Below are 20,548 nucleotides of genomic sequence, written 5' to 3'. Positions count from 1 at the left end.
CAAATTATTTCAGGTTTTAACTATCTCGGAGTAATATTAGTTAAAAACAAGTAAGAAAGTCTAAGTTCGGGCGGAGCCGAACATTAAATACCCGGCGCAAGTATTAAATATATGTTTTTTCACCCTTCCGAAACCTTCCGCTAGATGGTAAGCCGAGGTGTATCAATTTTGAGTAAATTAGCGTCCTTAAATTTCGAAATATTGCAGTTTCAAGCATTTCTTAAATTTACCGTTATATGAGAATCGGCCGTTATTTTAGTCCGATTTCAATAATTTTCAACGTTTTGCTTACACGTGGCAAGTACAATAACCATACCGAGTTTGGTACAAATTGGTAGAACGGTTACTGATATACTTATATGTGATCATAAGTGGGCGGTGCCACGCCCATTTTCCAAAATTTTACCATAAACGTATTTCTTGGTAAAGAATTGTTGCAAGCATCAATTTTGAATAAATTAAATATTATAAGCTGCGGTGTCTCATGAAGATGCGGAATCTACAAGAATATACAAATTTACATGCACTAAAATACAACTATGATTGATAAAAAGCTGAAAAGCTTGTTGAATTCTAGTCGCGTTGAAAATGCTAGTACGCAGGTAAGTTAAGTATTTCTTCTTTTCTTTTCTAGTGTTTGTTCAAATTTTGATTTTTTTACCACCTGAGTAAAACACATCGTTTCTTGGTGCTGAAACCAAATCTGGCCGCACAATTGCTCTAGTACTAGAATTTTTAGATATCCTACCCCCATATTGCCAAAAACACGGGTTTTTGCGATATTTGAGGTTATATAATGAAAACATCAAATTTTTTGGTCATTTCTACTTAGGGCATTATTTTCGTGTGTTGCGATTCGATTTTTCTTTATATGTATAGAGGCTATTCAATCGTTATGAGCGAAAACGTTTTCTGTATTGATCTATGTACATATGTATTCTTGTAAATATTGTAAATTTTTTGCTTTTGTTAAATACAAACTGCTATGAAAAAAGCATCCTTTGATTAAAAAAAATTTGGTGCTTTTAGTTTGGTAAAACGCCTTTTTTCCAAGTTTTTGGTGCTCTTTGAAAATTGAAAGTTGGCAACACTGGTGTTTTTGTTCGAAAATAGAGGTACAGAAAAGGTGAAAAACATATTTTTAATATTTGCGCCGGGTATTTAATGTTCGGCTACGCCCGAACTTAGACTTTCTTACTTGTTATTGCTATAACTTCTACCGCTTAGACTTTGTTGCTTTTTCAATCGTGGTACAAAGCCCAATAAAAATATTAAAAACAATTATGATTTTTCAGCCGAGAGAAAGGAGGGACACTAAAAATAAAACAACTCGTGGAATGTGCTCATATATGTACACAAATACTCACATACTCGTATTTGTGCACTTACGTATTATAATTTTAGTGTAATTGTACGCTTTTAATAAAAAAATGTTTATAAACACATTTTTGTTGATTTAATTTACACCCAATTGCAAACATTTTTTTTAGGTACATATACAAACGCATAATTTTATTGAGAGATATGCAATTTGACAGATTAAAATGCGTAAAAATTAACAAAAGTTATTTGCATCATATGAAAAAGTACAAAAAACGTTTGCGTGAGTAATGATTGCGGGTAGAATTCCCTACTTTGGTGTTGGTGAATTGACATTCATTCTGAATAAAGGACTATTCGGAACCCTCGTTAGATGCTTGGTTTCCTTTGGATTTGGATCCCATTCTTTTCAAGATAACTCTGCGCCATGCCATAGTCAAAGACAAGCTTACCAAGAATATTGAATCTGAATGGAGAAAGGACTTCGATATTCTATGTATACTAAAAGTGTTCCATACAAACAGGAAAACGAGGGCTCCAAAAGGTCCTAAATAATATTCGTGCATACAGAGGTGTCTGAATTTTCGTTAATGAATGCCAATTTAGTGCAGTAGAGTATGAAATTTCTCCCCAAACCATTTGGCCTGGTGGAAACTTGTATCGAAACTTCTGCTAAGATATGTATATATTTGAAGTGAAAAATTCAAAAAAATGGTGAGAGCGGTTGTAATGAGACGAATTTCATTTATTTAGGGGTGCCGAAATATGAATAAATACCAAAAGATTTGTAAAAGTGCACTTGTTCATAAGGGTATTATAATTTGTTTCACATAACGGTTGTTTGTAACAGCCAAAACGAATCGAGATATATAGATATAGACAAATGCATACATAAATGCTCAGAATTAAAAGATAAGGTGATTAAGCCATGTTCGTCTATCCGTCCGTCCGTCGGTTCGTGTACACGATAACTCGAGCAAAATTTGCACAACCTTTAGCCAAAAAATCAAGCTTTAAGTATAGAATTATATTAGCAGAAAATATATTCATAAAATTAAAAATCCTAATGGTTGAAAATAAAACCATTAAGAAAAAAATGTTCTAATTATTTAAAATGGTAATGTTTTTCATGATAATCATTATAATTGGAATGTAATTCAAAATATTGTTATTGTAATTTTTATAATTAATGCGACTCAAGTAGGTTTTATCTCATGATTTCAAAGAGAAATTTGAACAAGCAGTTTTTAAGTAAAAAACGAAACGGACTTCAATTCTCATATAAAAATGTAAGAGTACCGTTAATTTTTTCATTATCCAATAATCGGATCTAAACCAGATTAGTATGCGAAAATAATTATCAAAATCGGTTGACGTGGTCCAAAGTTATGCGGTAACATATGTACATAAATATATACCGACAAATTGATAACCTCCTCCTTTTTTTGAAGTCGATTAAAAATAAAGAAAAGTTTCACATTGGCACTTAGGGGTTTTATATATCCAGCTTGAAATAGGCATCAAAAAAATAGTAACCAACCTTTTTAAATGGAATGCAGTTTGTTTGATTCTCATCACTTCCATCCGAGGCATATCAAACAGGTAGTAGCATGATAAAAATATAGTAAGGTAGAACCGTTCTCTCAATTTGTCGGCCATGATTTTTTTTTTGAAGTTTGCCAACATTTTAAAATCATATAAAAGTGAAAATAAAAAATTGAAATTGTTCGAAATTGTTGTTGCTTGAGATTGAAAATGAAAATGTGTGTGTGAGTTTGTGAGTAAATTTAAAAATTAAATTGTTTGGAAACATCAAGAATTTTAAAAGTGACTCTCAGCGGTTCTATCTTACTATATTTTTATCATGGGTAGTAGCATTTGAGCAAAAACAACATTTGCGTGTATTTTGTTGTTGCTTCTGGTATCGAAAATGTCAAAAACTGTTATGAGTTTTTCTTCTATACCAAAGCGTGTCAATACAAACACAAAATAAAAAATAAAAAATTTAAATTGGGAGTACTCACCGAGCAATCGTACGATGCTCCCAAGTTCTACTGGGTCGGAATAAATAAAAATTGTTGCAACTTTCTTTCTTAGGAAATTTGTTTGCTTCTCGAAGCATTGATACATCCTTTGAAAGGCCCCGTAATCAGCGGTATTGCTGCTAAGTTGGACGAAATGATCCAAAAGCTGCTATTCCATAGCTTGATTTGATTTGTTGTTGCACTGTTCAGGACCAAAAGAGATATCCAGACACTCTCTTGGCGACATCGGTAAAAAATTTCTATACAGACGGCTCAAAGACCAAGCTGGATGGAATCTAGCCAGTAACTTCGGGTAGTTTAATGCTTTAGCTAATCGTTCAGTCGTACCGGATCCAATTTTAGTGACAAGCATAGAAGGAAACAGTTGGGTACATCAAATATTTCTTTAAAAAAACTCATTGAAGCCGCTGATGTGGGATGGATATATATAAAACGACCAAGTGTTTCCTGAAAGAAGAGCCTGTCAGTGTGGTAGAAAAATTCCTTCTCAGACAGAGAAGGAGTGACCTACGAGCCCTGAGTGGATTGATTACGGTTTACAATCCATGGGGTCGATATATGGTTACATATGGTTATGCAGGCATAATCCATGGAGCACTTGGCCGCTGCCGCTATCCGGCCACCGCCAGACTTAGATGGTGCATTTTTTCCCACTCAGTACATGGAATTTTCTTTTGTTTTTCATGCCATCCACAATTCCATTCTAAAAAAGTATTTCCACACACTATTTAACTAAAATCAATAAAAGAACATTTTGAGTAAATACAAAGATGAATGAAAGCGAAAGATACCAAATCAATGAAATTTGATAGGCAATAAAACGTGAGAACATTTACTTAATTTTTCTGTAGGTCGTTTACTCAAGCGAGCAATCATTGTCAATGGATTTTATTGGTTATCATTCCGATTTTATTTCATTAATAGGAGCATGTATGTACACATATTTACATAAACATTGTAAATAGAAAGGGCAATGCAAAAAGAGTGATGCTTTGGCAGGTGTATGCCGTTGCAAAAATTAAATAAACAAAGTGCTTATATATTAATATAATGCCATGACTGCACTGAACAGTGACCGATGACATTTACATACATATCTATGTCGATAATATGATGACAAGTCTGCCAATCATAATTCATTGACAGCACATTAAATGGCGTGCGATTGATATGTAAAGATGCGTGCTTAATTGACCGTAATTAAACAGAGCGACGCATTACATTTATGCGACCTTAATACATACATACGTATGTAATTATTTTCGTATTCATATGCACGTTCATGTTTTTATTATCTTCTGTATATCATAACCTTAATTTTATTTACTTTTAATGCGCCCCACAGTGGTCGAAGAAGCCGTGTTTTTTACACGAAAAATTAGAAGCACCGCTACGATTGTAACAAAACTGCAGGATCGTAGTGTTGTTGCAATGCTAAATCCGAATATGTCATAAAATTTAGAATTTGACAGTTGACAGCAGTCAAATCAACTGCCAATTTCTCTAAAAATAAGAAAATCTTAAGAAAAAAACCCAGCGATTAGGTTTTTAGACATGCTGATCAAAGATTTTATGTAAAAAAAAAATGGGGAGCTGACAGTAATCAAATGAACTGTTAATTAATTTTTTTATTAAGAAATTATATTTTGAGATGCTGAAAAATTTCCCAAGAATCAAACCTACCAGGTTTTAAAGCTCAGTGATATCGAGCTCACATTCAACATTTTTCATCTGTCAGTCATAGTTGAGTAACACAATATAATTGTTTACCAAAATTAATGATTTCTTGTATTTGAGAGAACATACATATTTAAAATGAATTTATTATCAAATTACGAAATAATACCAGTAAACATATTCATAAATGGGGGATAGTTGAGGCGCTCTACTATACATATGATCACCCCAAAAATTTGACCCAGGCCGCAATAGGTTTTTTAAGATTTTTTTATTTTATACAAAATTCGGCATATCCAAATATTCAGTTCCCTACATTTTAAATAAAGTTTTTAGGTTTTATTTTTTGGAAATTGCAGACGTCATACTGGTTTTTGCATTCATCATTTTTAAAAACTAGTTTGAAATTTAATGAAAATTTAATAATTGTTTTTAAATCCTTGGACGCCATATTGGATTCGTTATTTTAGATTTTTTGAAAATTGGCTTCAGGTTTGTTAAAATACATCTTATAAATTATATGGTGCAAAATATATAGTATAAATTACTTTGATCCTTAATGTTTAAATACACTTTATGTTATTTGGAACAACTGCTAAAGTTGGTCTAGTGAAATAAAAATGGCCGCCGCTTTGTTTGGCGCCAGCATGCGTGGCGTTGCATTACTTTTTGTTAGCGGAATGAAGATCTTGGCCCTAATCATTAGTTGTACCTTAAAAAAAAAAAAACTATTTCTTTGAAAATAAGTCCTGTTATATAGTTATTGATATTTTATATATTGATAATTTAGCAACAAATTTTTATTATGTAATATTTCATATGAAACCATCATTTTCCATTTTTAAGAAGTAACACCAAAACAGCAATTAATGTTATGATTAAAAGTTTCCATAAAATAATTGTTAAACAAGTAATTGTTAGCAAAAAAACCGACTTAAAAAAAAAAAATATATATATATACTTCATGATCCAATGATCGGATCTAAACCAGATTAGTATGAGAAACTACCTTTCCGATGCAAAAATTATCGAAATCGGTTGACGTGGTCCAAAGTTATGCGGTAACATACATAAAAAAAAATATTCCTCCTTTTTTGGAAGTCGGTTAAAAAGCTATCAACACATAACTGTTAGAACAAGCCGCGATCAAATTTGTTGAATTAAACGGATTTAACGGATGCCGCTGCAGATTTTATTGAAAATACTAATCAGTTATGAATTTGTTGGACATTTCTGAATAAGAGTAGCTTAATTTTAATCTATCACAGTTTTTTAATATGCCTTTTTCGCGTAAAACATTGCCTCTATGCCCATTATGTGCCTGTTAATAATATAGTAATGCTTATGGCCAATCTTTTTGAACTTTAATATGTGTACATTAGGGTGGTCCAAAAATGCATGTGAAAAAGTAAAATCGGAATTCTTATGCTCTCACTCCCTAGGATTGTTCTATGCCGAAAAAAATATACCCTTGTTTTCTTTTGTTTTGAAATCCAAAAATATATAGAGGTCGCTCAAAGCGCCAAAAGTTTTCCATGTATTTTATATGGGGAAAAAACAAAAATTTCGTAGAAATGGTATAGAATAGTTAAAAATCTATAGTTTTCTACTAGAAAACTTTGTTTATCTGCAGGAGATTGCCAGTAATATTAACCAATTGTTTATTTAACCATTTTTTCATGGCAACTATAATTTATAGGTCCGCTAAAAAACTACAAAAACCCCGAAAAATGCAATGGAGCGATCAATAAAAAAAATATTAAAAAATGGTTAAATAAGTAATTGGGTATTATTATTGGAAGTCTCCTCAAGAGAACCATTCTCTTCTCCTATCTCCTATATTGACTTTCAATAATTCTATACCATTTCTACGAAAAATTTTATTTTTCCTATATAAAAATACATGGAAAATTTTGAGCGCTTTGAGCAACCTCTGAATATTTTTTGATTTCAAAATAAAAAGATAGGAGTATACTTTTTTTCGATATAGAACAATCCTAGGGGATGAGAGCATTACAATTCCGATTTTAACGTTTCTGGACCACCCTGGTGTACATACATATATGGTCTAACGCGACTGCCGTTCTAAGGAGGAACAAATTAGCACGCTGGTAACATATTGCGGTTATCGAATAGTAGTATATGAACGAATATTAGTCGATTACACGGTGCTACAAAAAAAAAGTTATGAAATACACCCGAAACAATACCTAGTGTAGGTTGTAAAAATGGTCGAGTACAACAAAAAAATAGGTTCCGTATAGTTGCTGAACACTCCACGTTTATTTTATTTAAAAACAACCGTTATGTTCGTACTTGATGCACTTATCTAAATGAATATTGAGGTTCCTTTCTCTGTTTAACTTCGAAAGCTACTGAAGAAATTTGGTTTTAGGGTTTTCTGTAAATTTACTATTAATTTTGCTGGCGGACATCGTAATTCGCATAAAGGAGTCAATATTTGCGACAAACAAAATTCAAAAGTGTATGAAAAAATATATCAAATTTCGACAACTGACCGATACTAGTTTAAATAATTTCATCTCCAAAATAGATATGGTACTTAGCTATTGATTTGAAATATATAATAATTTTTAGTAAGAATTCCTCTTTACAAACAAATGAGCACAGTTTTGAAATTTTTTTCTTTCACTTTATTTTGTAAATTCCTTATAACTAGTATTTTCTTTAAAAGTAGTACAAATGTTTATTTATAGTACAAATGAATTTAATACACTCTGGGTAATGCTGAGAAGTAGTAAAGAGGGGTAAAGAACAGAATATGTATGTATACTTAAATTTATATATGTAAATATGTAAGAATGTAAATGTCTGCTACTGTTTGCGTTAAATTAAAAACTTGAAGTATACTGTAAAACGTACAAAAAAATATGGAAAATATGTATGTGCAGTTGTAGTTTGGCGCTACATTTACGTATGCACATATGTATATGCTAGCGTTTGGGTTTTATTATGTACATATCGATGGTCCTGTGCAATAACGACATAATTCAAAAGTCTAAAAATAGAAACCCTTACTACTGTTAAGTGGCTCATTTCTCTAATCCTTATCGAATCCATGTATAATCCTTAGTACTTACTTTAGCAATCCTTCCTACTTACTTAAGTAAAGAGTGGAAATGGATTAGACAAGGATTAGAGACCAGAGCCACTTAACAGTAGTTAACAGTTTTTATTTATTGAATTTTGTATTGTGTCTTTATTGCAGAGGACCTTCGATATGTATGTATTGGGTTATATGAAAATTCACCGCGGTTTAGTCATTATTAGCTAAAACCGTATGCCATTTTTCGGGTAGCTTCATAATATCATCGTTGTAGAACTTCTGTGTGGTTTATCGCCGAAAAACTTGGCAAAGTGATTTCTAGCGGCTCTTCGTTAGGCCAATTTTTTACAATGAGGTGTCATGCTGAAACGAACTCCTTTTCTATTGGCGAATTCTTTATGTTCTTGCTTGATTGCTTCGTTTTAACGGTCGACTTCTGCACAGCGCAAGACCGCATTGATCGTTTCATGTCGTTTTAGCAGTTTTTAATGGACAATTTCCTTCCAATACCACCAAACACTTAACGCCTTCTTTATCGTCAATAAAGACTTTGAAGTCGTGATCGCTTGCGTTCCTTATGCTCGTAGTCACTCCATTTTTCATCGCCCGTAATAATTCGCTTTAAAAATGGTTTGATTTCCTTGCGTTTCAACGGTGTTTTACTGGTTGTAGCTCGGTCAATAAATTTTCTTTTGCGTTAATTTATATGTCACCCAAACATAGAGCTGATTTGATTAGCCTGCTATTTTTACGTGATTCCAAGTTGTCATATGGTTGATTATGTAGGGCCCCGCTATATCCTGTCAGCTTACATGTTGGTCTTACACAACCATTTACATTATTTCATCGACTTTTCCAGTAACTGGCCGGCTAGAGCGAAGAGCATGTTTGAATCAGGAAAACCACTCCATTTTCAAATAAATATAACTTTTTGGGTGTTCGACAAATTACAAATTTATATTCACTAAAAATGTAGCCTGAAATGTCACTTTTCAAACGCACCTCAGATTGACGCAATTGGATTAGTGTTGTCAGATGTATGGGTATCAACACGATATAGTGTCAAAAATCCGCAGATACTGTTCATATGACCCTATATATGTATATGTATGTATGTAGGCCTGGAGTAGTTCACAAGCGAACAAATATGCATAGATGTGAATGTAAATATACTATGTTTAGATGTACAAGTGTGTGTATGTATAATAAGTATTAACTAGGACAAAATAATATTTTTTTTTAAATATTGTGTTTAAACACAAACACAAATTATGTTTAACAAACATGTATTAAATAAATTAAGCTTAATATCGAGGACTCAAACAACGGTACTGCTATTTTCTCTCCGGCATCTCAATCAAGCTATGCCACTTTTCCACAGAAATACAATCGTCTTTAAAAAGGCTATGATCGGGTATTTATGTCCCTGCCTGCATGGCAAATTTACGACTGGAATCAGTACAGTGTAAGTGCAATAGCATTTATATATGTAGCTACATATGTATGTAAATAATTATGCGCTAAACAATCTATGTATGCAAGTTGTGTGTATTTATGAACTATGTATTTAGAAACTAGAGTTGGTTTAATGTACGTTTGTGTGTTTGTGTGTGCTTGTAATTATCAGTGCGAAGCTTGGTGGCCATAGGTTTCCCGAAATCGCTTCTGTATTAACTGGTATGCGTTGTAAACCCTAGAAATGATTTCAAAAAAAGAAAAAAGCTGTGGGTTAGGCAAAAGCGTTAAGCCAGTAAATATGGTTTGAAAAGGAGTGGAAGGGCGTGGTGGCGATAGATGCGCACGCCGCAGCATTGTTGCTTTCATCAGAATTTAAGAAATCAAGTAATTTAAATTTTTATGGAAAATTCGTCATTAACACATACTTCTCTTTCGCTGCCCTGAAGGACTTCTTGCGTGGCTTCTTGTCGACCGTATCGGTGCCGACTTCTGTGTTGGGCAGGTCATTTGGCGAAATCATAGTTAAGTTATCTAGAAAAATAAATGTATTTAATAATAAATAACGGGTTTTTGTACTATTTTGTGTGTCACTTACCTGGATGGCAGAAGAATGCAATGGAATGACGGCCACGCGTGCGTATATGTGGCTGTTCTGGTATCACAACACGATGTTGCTGCAATGAAAAAAAGAAAGTCATAAGTTGCAGATTTTTAAGTACGGCAAATAACCCATAAATTATAGTCTTATTTTAGAACTGCGTACTATAAAAATTACACCATGGATATGAGTATGCTATATCTCAAAAAATAAAGCTAATACTTAAGGCAAAAGAATCAGGATACCAAATACATATCTACAAAACAGCTGCTTGACCTTTTAGAAAAACTTGTTAAATATGTGTTATTATTAAATTGTTCTCTGAACTATTTATGTAGCCTTAGACCAATTAGCTGAGGCAATTAAACTTTGAATTGCGGCATTCAGTTTGGCGTTCACACACACGTCAGCAGCCCAATTATCGATACGAATTTAGCTGCTGAATTACCTACAGTGATGGAAAAGTTGGTACAATCGTACCTTTATTTAGTTTGAAAGTACATTCGGTACAACACACACAATTTTAGATACGTTTGGAACGTAGACAAATAACTTCTCAGATATCAGTTCTTATTTTTATTGACATTTCAATGCGTTTGCTGGTGGGGCCAACTGATCTAATAGCTTCTCTCCTTCGTGAAGGGGCATACAAATAATACAGAAGGGTGGTCAAAGTTACGCAACTGTAGTTGATTTCGCCAGATAGATGGAAAATATTTCTTTTTAAAATGTCAGATCAAAGAACTGTGAGGAAAGTGATTCACCTTTCTACAACATAGTTTTGGCTCGCGCTGCTCGAAGAGATTCTTTACATAGCCAAAATTTGTTGAATGTGAGTACAGAAGTTAATATGGTATCAATGGGAATTGTTATCCTCCTATTTCTCTTTATATAGAAATGCATATATACTTTCCAGGTACATCTATCTACTTTTAGGTAAAGTTTTCATTAAATTAGGTACAATTTTATAATTCAGCTATAAAAGAGGACCAAAAACAAACAGCTGATTGCTCTTTGTTTAATAAACATACCTCCAAGTCAAAATTAAACATACCTAGCAGGGTTGCATAGAGAATCTGACACTAATTAATTGCCAATTAATTATTAATTATTTGTTCGCAATTAGTAATTTGAATTTTTTTATGATAAATCGGGTAACAATTAAGGTTTAAATTGGTGAAAAGGAGCTTAATTGCCAATAAGGTGCCTGTTTGAACATAGTCTTAAAACGCCTTCACCATAATCCAATAGCTTTCAGCTGATCCCAGCACAACCAGATTTGGGTTACCGAAAAGAAAGGCCGTTCAATCACAGTGGCCTTATAATTAGACTACCACATGCCCACCGTCAAGTTATATTATGCCAAAGGTTTGAACTAACCACAAATCCCATACAAAATAGTCAAGCTGCAGTAACTGGATTCGCGGAGAAACCCAAATCAAGAAGGCCGTGGATATCCTTTACAGATGGATCAAAGACAAAACGCGACGTAAGTGCTGGGATTTTTGTCTCAATTTTCGGCTAATCTTTCGCTTGTCGCACTACGCAATCGTTTTCTATGCGGAAGCGTTTGTAATAAAGTAGGATATTTGAGCAAAAAGTAGAAACATAACATATGGATATTAAACTTTGGGCATAGTTTGGTTGAGGTACTTAAATGGCTGCTCCTCTGAGTTTTACAAAAACGTTAATCATTCTTGTTTTCAAGGTGGTGGCTATTCCACAGACTCTAGCAACCCCAACCGCAGACAGTAATAGGTCAACCAAAATAACTATATTCCTCTCAACCCACAATTTGGTAATTATAACCCAATAATGTAACTATGTATAAGCAAATCATGTGTTGAGAAAAACATATTTAGTTGACGCAACTAAACTCTTTTCTCAGTGTAGTGCAAGATATTTTGCACCAAACAGCGATAAGCCAATTATACAAAATAAAACACTTCATTAAAAATTAAAAATTTAACCTGCAGACCTAAGATATACCAAAACCATTCTCCATCGGTTGAGCCTCATATCATTTACCAATGCAATTACATATGTACAAAGATTTTAATAATTATACATGCATATATGAACATATGTGTGTATGCTGTATACCAATGTATTTTCTCAGTTCTTGTCATATACATACAAGTCGTCATAAAAAATCTGAGTTGGTGGAAATATTAAAACGCAAGTGTAAGAAAACCAAATTAAAAAGGCAGGTAGAAGGAAGGTAAAGAGAAATGAGTCATACGTACATACATACATATGTATGTATATGTATTTTGAAAAATGTGATATTAATAAATATCTTTAAATTTTCTCTACCACTCACCAATGCTGGATAACGTCCTTTCGTCCATATCGACAAGATTTCACCGCAGTTTATCAATATAGCACCGGGCAAATGGCCAACACGCTGCCATTTTTCACTACCCGGCATTTTCACCTCAAGTCCACCCTCCGAGTCCTGGGCCAACAATGTAAATGTACCATAATCTGTGTGTGCACCACAGCGTATCATTTCACCGTTGGGCAACTGACGTTCAGTGGTGTCCTTGCTTTCATCTTTGCCATCCAATTCGTTGATTTCATCACGCGGATTCGTTTCTGGCCGGAAATCGGGTTTATCCGACAAACAACGTTGATAACTGTAGATACAACTGCCCTTAATAAAGTCATTCTTCTCATCCGTATCCTCAATGATGGGCGGATAGTAGAGCAGACGTAGTGTGGACTCGTTGTCATGATCACCGGACAGCATGTGTGAGTGTTTCTCGAGGAAGAACGATTGTGGTATGTCGAGCGAGACGGCAAGTGACTGCAGAATGAAGCGGGAGAGTGCTTTGAAATCCCGTGCCAAGGATGAAATGTGTTCCGCGAAGCCAGGTAATGGTTCTTCGGGTAAATTTTTCGCATTTAATGTGCAAATATTGAAAGCATGGCGGAGTTCAGGAGTTTTGCCATTGAAACGCTCTACGCCTGGGCGCACGTAGCCGTGATTATCATCACCAGTGCGTAGGTAATGCTCCTTCACATCGCCAGGTAGGTCAACAAAATCATCGAGATGATCCCAAGCGGTTTTTAACTGAAATTATAGCAGTGTGGTTCAGATATTTAAGTGGCGGATACGCAAGGTGCAATGCTAAAGGCAAATTAATTATCATACCTTTTCATCGGAAATGCCATGATTTACAAGCAAGCATAGTCCCTTCTCGGACATACATTTTTGTAATTGATGGCCGACTCGATTCACAACTGAACGCACTGGCGCCTCTTCGGTTCCTATGGATGAGATAGAAGCGAAATTATATATGAAGTATAGTTTATCAAACTTTATCGAGTCTACTAAGTATTTAAAAATTACTTGAATGAAACCCATAAAATTGACAATTAATGAATTATTTAGCAGTTTGAAAATGTTTTAAGGTTTTAAGCAAAAAAGCAACAGTGAATTTTATTCGCAATTTTTTCAGCGGCAATTAGCGCCAATGACAATATGCATTTACTATATGTATGTATTTATGTACATAGCGGTGTGATGAAAGTTGAAAAAGTTGATAATTATTTGATTTTGCATCGAATTAACTGCAGAATCAGCGTTCTTATACACATATATAATTAAATAAAGGTAATAGCTGCTGTCACACTTTAATTTATTTAATTTTAATTGCTATGAGCCCTTAACCGCTTCCGCGTGACTTAAATATTATTAAGCATTATCCCACAATGTAAATAAATACATATGTATGTATGTAGACTTCGAAAGCCGATGGATAAATACAATTTAATATACATTTCATATTTAAAACCACTCCAAAGAGTAATTAAATTTTTTCGGTAGGTTTACAAGCTTTAATTTAGCTTGTAATATTTAATGTACATGTGCACATTAGGGTGGTCCAACCCCTAAGATTGTTATATGTGTACCACAAAAATACCACATTTTTTTATCAAAAAAATATTTAGGGTCGCTCAAAGCACTCAAAATTTTCAATATTTCAATATTTTTAGATCGGAAAACTCTGTTTCTCATCAGGAGATTCCCCATAACAATACAAAATTATTTATTTAACCATTTTTTTATAGTAACTATATTTTATAGGTCCGCCAAAACCCCCTGAAAATGTAATTTGGGGATGAATAAAAAATCTTTAGTAATAAAAAACCAGAGTTTTCCCGATCGTAAGATATTGATTTTCAAGAATTGTATACCATTTCAATGAAAAGTGTTTTTTATACATATAAAATATATGGAAAACTGTGAGCGATCTCAAAATAAAAAATAGGGGTATATTTTTTTCCGATATGGAATAATCCTGGGGGGTGAGAGCGTTAAAATTCCGGCTTTACTTTTTTTTGGACCACCTTAGTGTACGTAAGCCTGAAACTTTTTCTCTAATACAGTCTGTATCAAAGGAGAGTGACCTTGTTTACTGAGAATTTTAGTACGGTTGCCACTTGTTACAAAAATTACTACATTCAGTCCTAATAAGCGTGGGCATCGGTTCTGCGCCATCATCTGTCAAATGAAAATACTTAGCCGCTTGATGTGTAAAAATGTATTATTTTATTGAGTAGGGTTGCCACCTCCTGCGTATATGTACTCATGTACTTATGTACTTATATACACATTCAGCGGTTGGCGAAGCCTCGCGCAAACGAGGCCGGCTAATAAAATATGGGAAAAGTGTGCTCGTTTGGCATTATATTTTTGTTAATAAGAAAAATATTGTATTATATTATCAAAAAAGAAAAATGCATTTGCTTTAAAAGCAAACTCGAAAGATATGAGTAAAGTTACTCAGAGTTCAATAAATTAGTTATGAGTTTTTGATTAATCAGGATAATGATTAATAAAACAATTATTTAATCGATTAAGCGCACATCCCTAACATACATATATATCGTCGTTTAAAGTAATAAAATCGCTTATCAAAATAAGACGAAACCTCGTATGTGAAGTTTACCCAATTGTGCAGAATAGAGTAAAACTTATTTCAAAATGGTTATCTTTTTTATACCTAATTATCTCTACCTTTTATATCTACATTTCGATATTTGGGTATGAATGAAAAAGGCTTGTGAGCAAATCCGGTGAGCAAATCTCATTTTTGGCACAATGTCCGTTTTGCGACGATATATATATAAATACATACATACATATGTGCTTTGACCACGCGAGAATAAAATTTTTCTGTTACGGAAGGAAAACTTTGTCATTTAACTCCCTCTGCAAAGTTATAAAAGTTATTCACACCAACTCGTCGGCGTGAAAGACCGATCTATCTCGGCTACCGGTTCGAAAGAAGCACAAAATAGAAGTACGTTGTACAACATGCCCATTAAGGTTGCGACGAGTTGTTTTTTTTTTTTGTTACACGTGTCTACTTTTTTATTGATCGGTGATCACTCTTATGCCGATTTGGTTTCTACCGAAAAATGCAACCTTCTCTTTGCCCTTTAAGCACAAACACTGTGAAGAGGGCGAGGAAAAGACAACGTTTTTTGTAGAAAGGTAATCGCCATTAGAAAATTGATAAGGCAATTGTATCCATTGGGCGATCATACAATAAATGAAATCAATAATCACACAACGTGCGACCAACCAAGTTGACATTTTCAAGTAATTGCTGATTTCAATTGATATAAATGGATAGATAATAATAACGAAGTGCATTTGAATTTGAATAAATAGCTTGGATGGCACGCCGAGAATAGAAATATAATATATGAGTAAATTTATGTGTACATTTAATGATTCACAGACCATTAAAAGGTGGCAAATATTCTTGCATTTTATGTAGAAAATATTTACATATACACACATTAGGGTGGTTCTTAAAAAATCAAATTACCAATTTTTTTCAGTCTTACCCACCACCCACACCAGATTTTTTCAAAGCGCAGATATACGTAATTGATTCAAAAAATTATTTTAAAAATTTACATGCTTATTAACAATACGGCCTTAGATAAGATAGAAAATTCTGTAAAATTGAAAACAATTAAATTTTTGGCCAACAAAAGCCATTAGACATTGAAAATTTCCTTTTGGAACTTTATCCTTGAATATACTCGAAAATTTCGAATAGTTATTTTTGCTAAATAAATATATATTAAGGACTAACATGTTCGCTAAAATATCCTTGAATTTTATCCTTCTAACTTTATTATTTTAAATAGCGGCTGGCCTTGTGCATCAAGAAATTTAATTCATTTCAATCATCTAGGATCGAACGGGACTAGCATTTGACACCTACGCCTTAATACATCAACTGTACATCTACATATATATTTGCTATATCTGAGAACTGTCGTCTGTTAAAGTGCAGTAGTTTACGCTAAAGTCAATGAGAGCGCGTCGCCGTTTCCTCTGATAGCCCGACGGCCACTATAGCTCTGGGGTGCTTAACCACAAATTCGAAGCTGATAAAGGAGTGCAAAACTATTTTGAACGGAACTACTAGTCAGTTCAAATCAGCTTTAGCTTGGGTCCCTCAATCATCGTAATATTGCCGCAAATGAGGCTGCCGATGAATCAGCTAGGGACGGTTTCACATTGGCCTCAATCGAACGCGAGATCTCGCCCTCAATCGGATTTTATACGGGGAATCAGGTCATAGGTGTCGCATGCCGAATAGTTAGCCAAGCGTATGTAGCACCTTCTGAGAGTTAAAGAGCGCTCACCCACTGCCGACCACGTATAAAATACAATTGCTTTTAAATAAAATCATCTCCTCCCAACGCACAGTGTTTCGATTATAGTTGCAAAACTAGAGCACATGTCAAGTTTCAGTGAAATCGGTGCTTATGTACTATTATTTCCACCTGCCTCCATATAGTCGAAACACTGTCCAACGTTTCGAACGTTCTCCGCATACGAAAATTAAAATTAATTTTAGTTTTTTTCTCTGCGTTTCCGGATACGGAAAATTGTACGAGACCGCAGTTTTGGCAAAATTTACGTTTCTCTGCTATATGGGAGAAACCCCAGTTTCTTACTGGTTATTGACCGGTTAACAACCATGCTAGAAGCATCTCTTTACGCTTTTGCATGACATAAATACGTTAACTATGGTTTCAATAGCAATTTAAGTAAAAAATTATTATTTTTCCCTTCTATTTTATTTATTTTTCACTTAAATTGCTTTCGTGAAACTGGCTGTAAGAGCTTTGTTAATGCTTGCCTAACCGAGACCGCTACATGAAAAAATCTTCCATAATTCAGAGGGTGAACTGTCACTGAAACTGGATTCCACCTAGTAGTAGTACGTACTACTAGCCTGTCTGTCATATCTGTGACCTGAAAATATGGGCAAAGATATGTGTCTTTCCAACTCTCCGTATGGATTGATAAAACTTTGATTGCATTTTCCCACAAAATTGAAATTTTGAAATACTTTTCAATACAGTAAATAATTCCTATAAAATGTTTTTATTATTTCCGCACGGAGTTCACTATGGCGGTCAAGTTAACGGGTGCGCCACCCACATATATGTAGTATTGTTACAGGCCATGACAATTCTAACAATGCATCGGAAAACAACCAAACAATCGATTACCGCCAACTTTCGAAGTAATCAATGACGATTTTATATTGTTAAGCGCTACCAGTGGATGTTTGTTTGTTTGTAGTTTTTGTGTGTGCAGTTGAAGAGCTTAAAGCATTTACAATTGTTGTTAGCACACAATAAAATTTGGCTTTTGAGTTGTTTTCCATATACGTATCTACTAAACTGAAGTGTGGCTGCCGTCGACAGTATTAGAGGGGACTTACTAATGTATGTATAAGTACATATACATGTGTACATATATATATTTGCTAAAAATTATCAAGAATTCGCCATCGACTACAAAAAAGTGATAAGTTTTAAAGTGGCGAAAGTCAACCTAATTGAACAAGTTCTAAAATTCGATAAAAATCAGTTTAAAAATGTTTAAAGAGCAACTTCAAATGAAAACACAAAAATTATTTCGATGTGTAAATGCAACAGGAAAAATACGTTAATCATCACGTTAAAAAACAACTATGGCACTTGTCAATTTGACATTTTGTGTCATGGCTTGTGCTGAAGTTTAAAACTTAAAAACATATTTATTTAAATAAAACTCAGGCGCCACTTAAGTGAATTTCATATGCTTTGCAACAATTAGCCCTACAGAATCAGCCCCATTTACATATGTATGCACATGTGCAGCAAAATAACCAAAAAAATGTTGCATGTGAACAAAACTCTACACAATTGTCATTTCAGTTTTTTTTTTGTTTTTTTTTTTTTTTTGAAATGCATTATATAAAAGCTAAAGAGTTCTGTGCATATTTCTTCTTAAAATGGAGCATTTTGACATCATTTGTGTACAAGGGTTAATAGATCTATTTGCAGATTACTATACACCGTATCATTGTGTGTATGTAAGTATGTATTTATAAAACATGTATGTATGTAGTATATCTCCCATTCTTGGAAGTGATGATGATTTTGAAAAAACCCATAACAATAAAATTTTACCTCGAATTTATTCCCATGTTTGTTTTATAAAAATGAATGCGTGATTGTTGATACTTTTTTAAATGCTAGTATTATCTTTTGCGCTCTGTTTCTTCTTATTTGTTTATACCAACTGCTGTTATCAAGTGTCGGTGAAATTGATAAGATGTTTAACCGATCAACTTTTTACATTTTTTTCAATAAATTTATTATAGTACTAATCGACAAGAAATTTTACCTGCGGCATTTTCACATCATCCCATCAAAAACAACGCGAATTTTTAGCCCCTTCAAGCATGCACTTTAAAGGGGCTATAAAACTGCTAACCAAAAATTATTCTAAAATTTTGGATTAAAAGGTTCGAATTTTTTGTGAAAAAAAAAATTACAAAGTTTTAAATTTGAATTCATATGGTTTTTGTTATAATGAGCTATAATTCTACAAAAAATTGGTGAACATTAAACAAACAAAATACAAATAATCAAAACTGGTCAAAATGTTGGAGTGCTGTTATTTTGACCGTATGTTATAGGGGTTAGATTTTTCTGTTTCCGATAAAAGATTGTTACGTTATAACAATAATTTTAGATAAACATTTTAATGTTATGGTGTTTAATTAAAAAAAAAAATTTACCCGCACCACCTAACGGCTAATTTTTTTGTGGCGGTATTTCTTTCCATTCAAGTAATATATGTTCAAATATGCAAAAAATCGGAACGCGAATACGAATTTTCCAAATATCTCGCCGCTTGCGCCAACTATTGGCCAAAATTTTTTGTGAAGTTATTTCAAATATGAACCATAATAATAGATTGGCGCTTACACATATGTTAGTGTTTGGACGAACTTCTCCTCCGATTTGTGGCGTGCGCCTTGATGTTGTCACACAAAGAGGAAGGACCTACAGTTTTACGCCGACTCCGAACGGCGATTGTATTTTTATGAGAAGCTGTTAAGAAAAAACCGTTTTTCTAATTTTTTTTTGCGATGTTGCTTTGACCAGGGCTTGAACCCATATCGGACCATAAATACAGGGTTTGAAATACAAAGAGATACCTGTATACCTACGGTGACCACAAATCAAGACATTTCTAAAGCATTGAAACTGATCATAGAATTTTATTTTTTGAATATAAAGTCATAACATCAACAACAAAAAAACAATATAAAGCTTTTATTTTCCATATGCTTGAGTTTTTTTTTGAGGAAATTAGTATTATTGTTTTTATAATTCACTAAACTCAAGTTAGTATCTTTTGATTACATCAAACATCAAACTTAATAAATAATTCTAAAAACCTTTAAAAAATTTAGCAGCAAAAATGGACGGCAATATAGCGAGAATACCAGTTTGACAAAATAAAACCAAAGATCATAGAAAATAAGGATGCTGGCTATGTTTGTGGCTCCTTTATATTCCATGTTCTTCGTGGGAATGAAAGTGGGGGCACGTTTGTCCGAAAAATGGTTTTGGGCCAGAGTACAGGGTGACTCATATTCGATTAATAAATAAAAACTGTAAATCGGAATTTGTTCGATACAAATGTGCAAAATCGGGGCACTTACTTATATGTACGTCCCGACTTTAGGAAAATATTCAGCGCATCACCTTTCTCGAAATCGGTACCGTCCCACCAAAATGGGTACGAATGGTCACCGTATGTACATATACTAGATTTTAGTCGGATATCTCGAAAACTGAGAATTAGTTTGCGATCAAACAAACAGGCCAACCGGGCTAAATCCACTTACTTATTCTTCCTCTAATACTCATGCATAAACATCGGGCCAAAGCTATGTATGTATAATGAAAATTTAGAACTAGCGTTTCGCGCTTATTTAATTGGAAAACAAATTGGTTAGGAAAATATTTAAAAAGTAGCCACATAAACGTATTAGC

The 20,548-nt window shown here is 33.6% G+C and overlaps 1 protein-coding gene across 2 annotated transcripts in view; it reads right to left on the bottom strand.

Annotated features, from left to right (window-relative positions):
- Positions 1-9,024: 9,024 nt before the first annotated feature.
- The window catches only part of LOC108371928 (UPF0676 protein C1494.01-like), a 31,222-nt gene continuing 19,698 nt past the window's right edge, over positions 9,025-20,548 (bottom strand). Inside the window, exons 2-6 of one of the 2 annotated variants that reach the window (XM_017627550.1) lie at positions 13,323-13,438; positions 12,489-13,241; positions 10,163-10,241; positions 9,993-10,098; positions 9,025-9,831 (exon numbers count right to left, since the gene is read on the bottom strand). In XM_017627550.1, coding sequence (XP_017483039.1) covers positions 9,780-9,831; positions 9,993-10,098; positions 10,163-10,241; positions 12,489-13,241; positions 13,323-13,438 — 1,106 coding nt within the window. In that variant the 3' untranslated portion in view covers positions 9,025-9,779. The remainder of the gene's footprint in view (positions 9,832-9,992; positions 10,099-10,162; positions 10,242-12,488; positions 13,242-13,322; positions 13,439-20,548) is intronic. The other variant, XM_017627549.1, reaches the window with a different exon arrangement.

Source organism: Rhagoletis zephyria, unplaced genomic scaffold (genome assembly GCF_001687245.7).
Source record: "Rhagoletis zephyria isolate East Lansing unplaced genomic scaffold, Rhagoletis_zephyria_1.1 Rzeph_scaffold_05310, whole genome shotgun sequence".
Taxonomy (NCBI): Eukaryota; Metazoa; Arthropoda; class Insecta; order Diptera; family Tephritidae; genus Rhagoletis; species Rhagoletis zephyria.
Note: the sequence above shows the minus strand (reverse complement) of the source record. Positions and strands in the feature narration are given on the sequence as shown.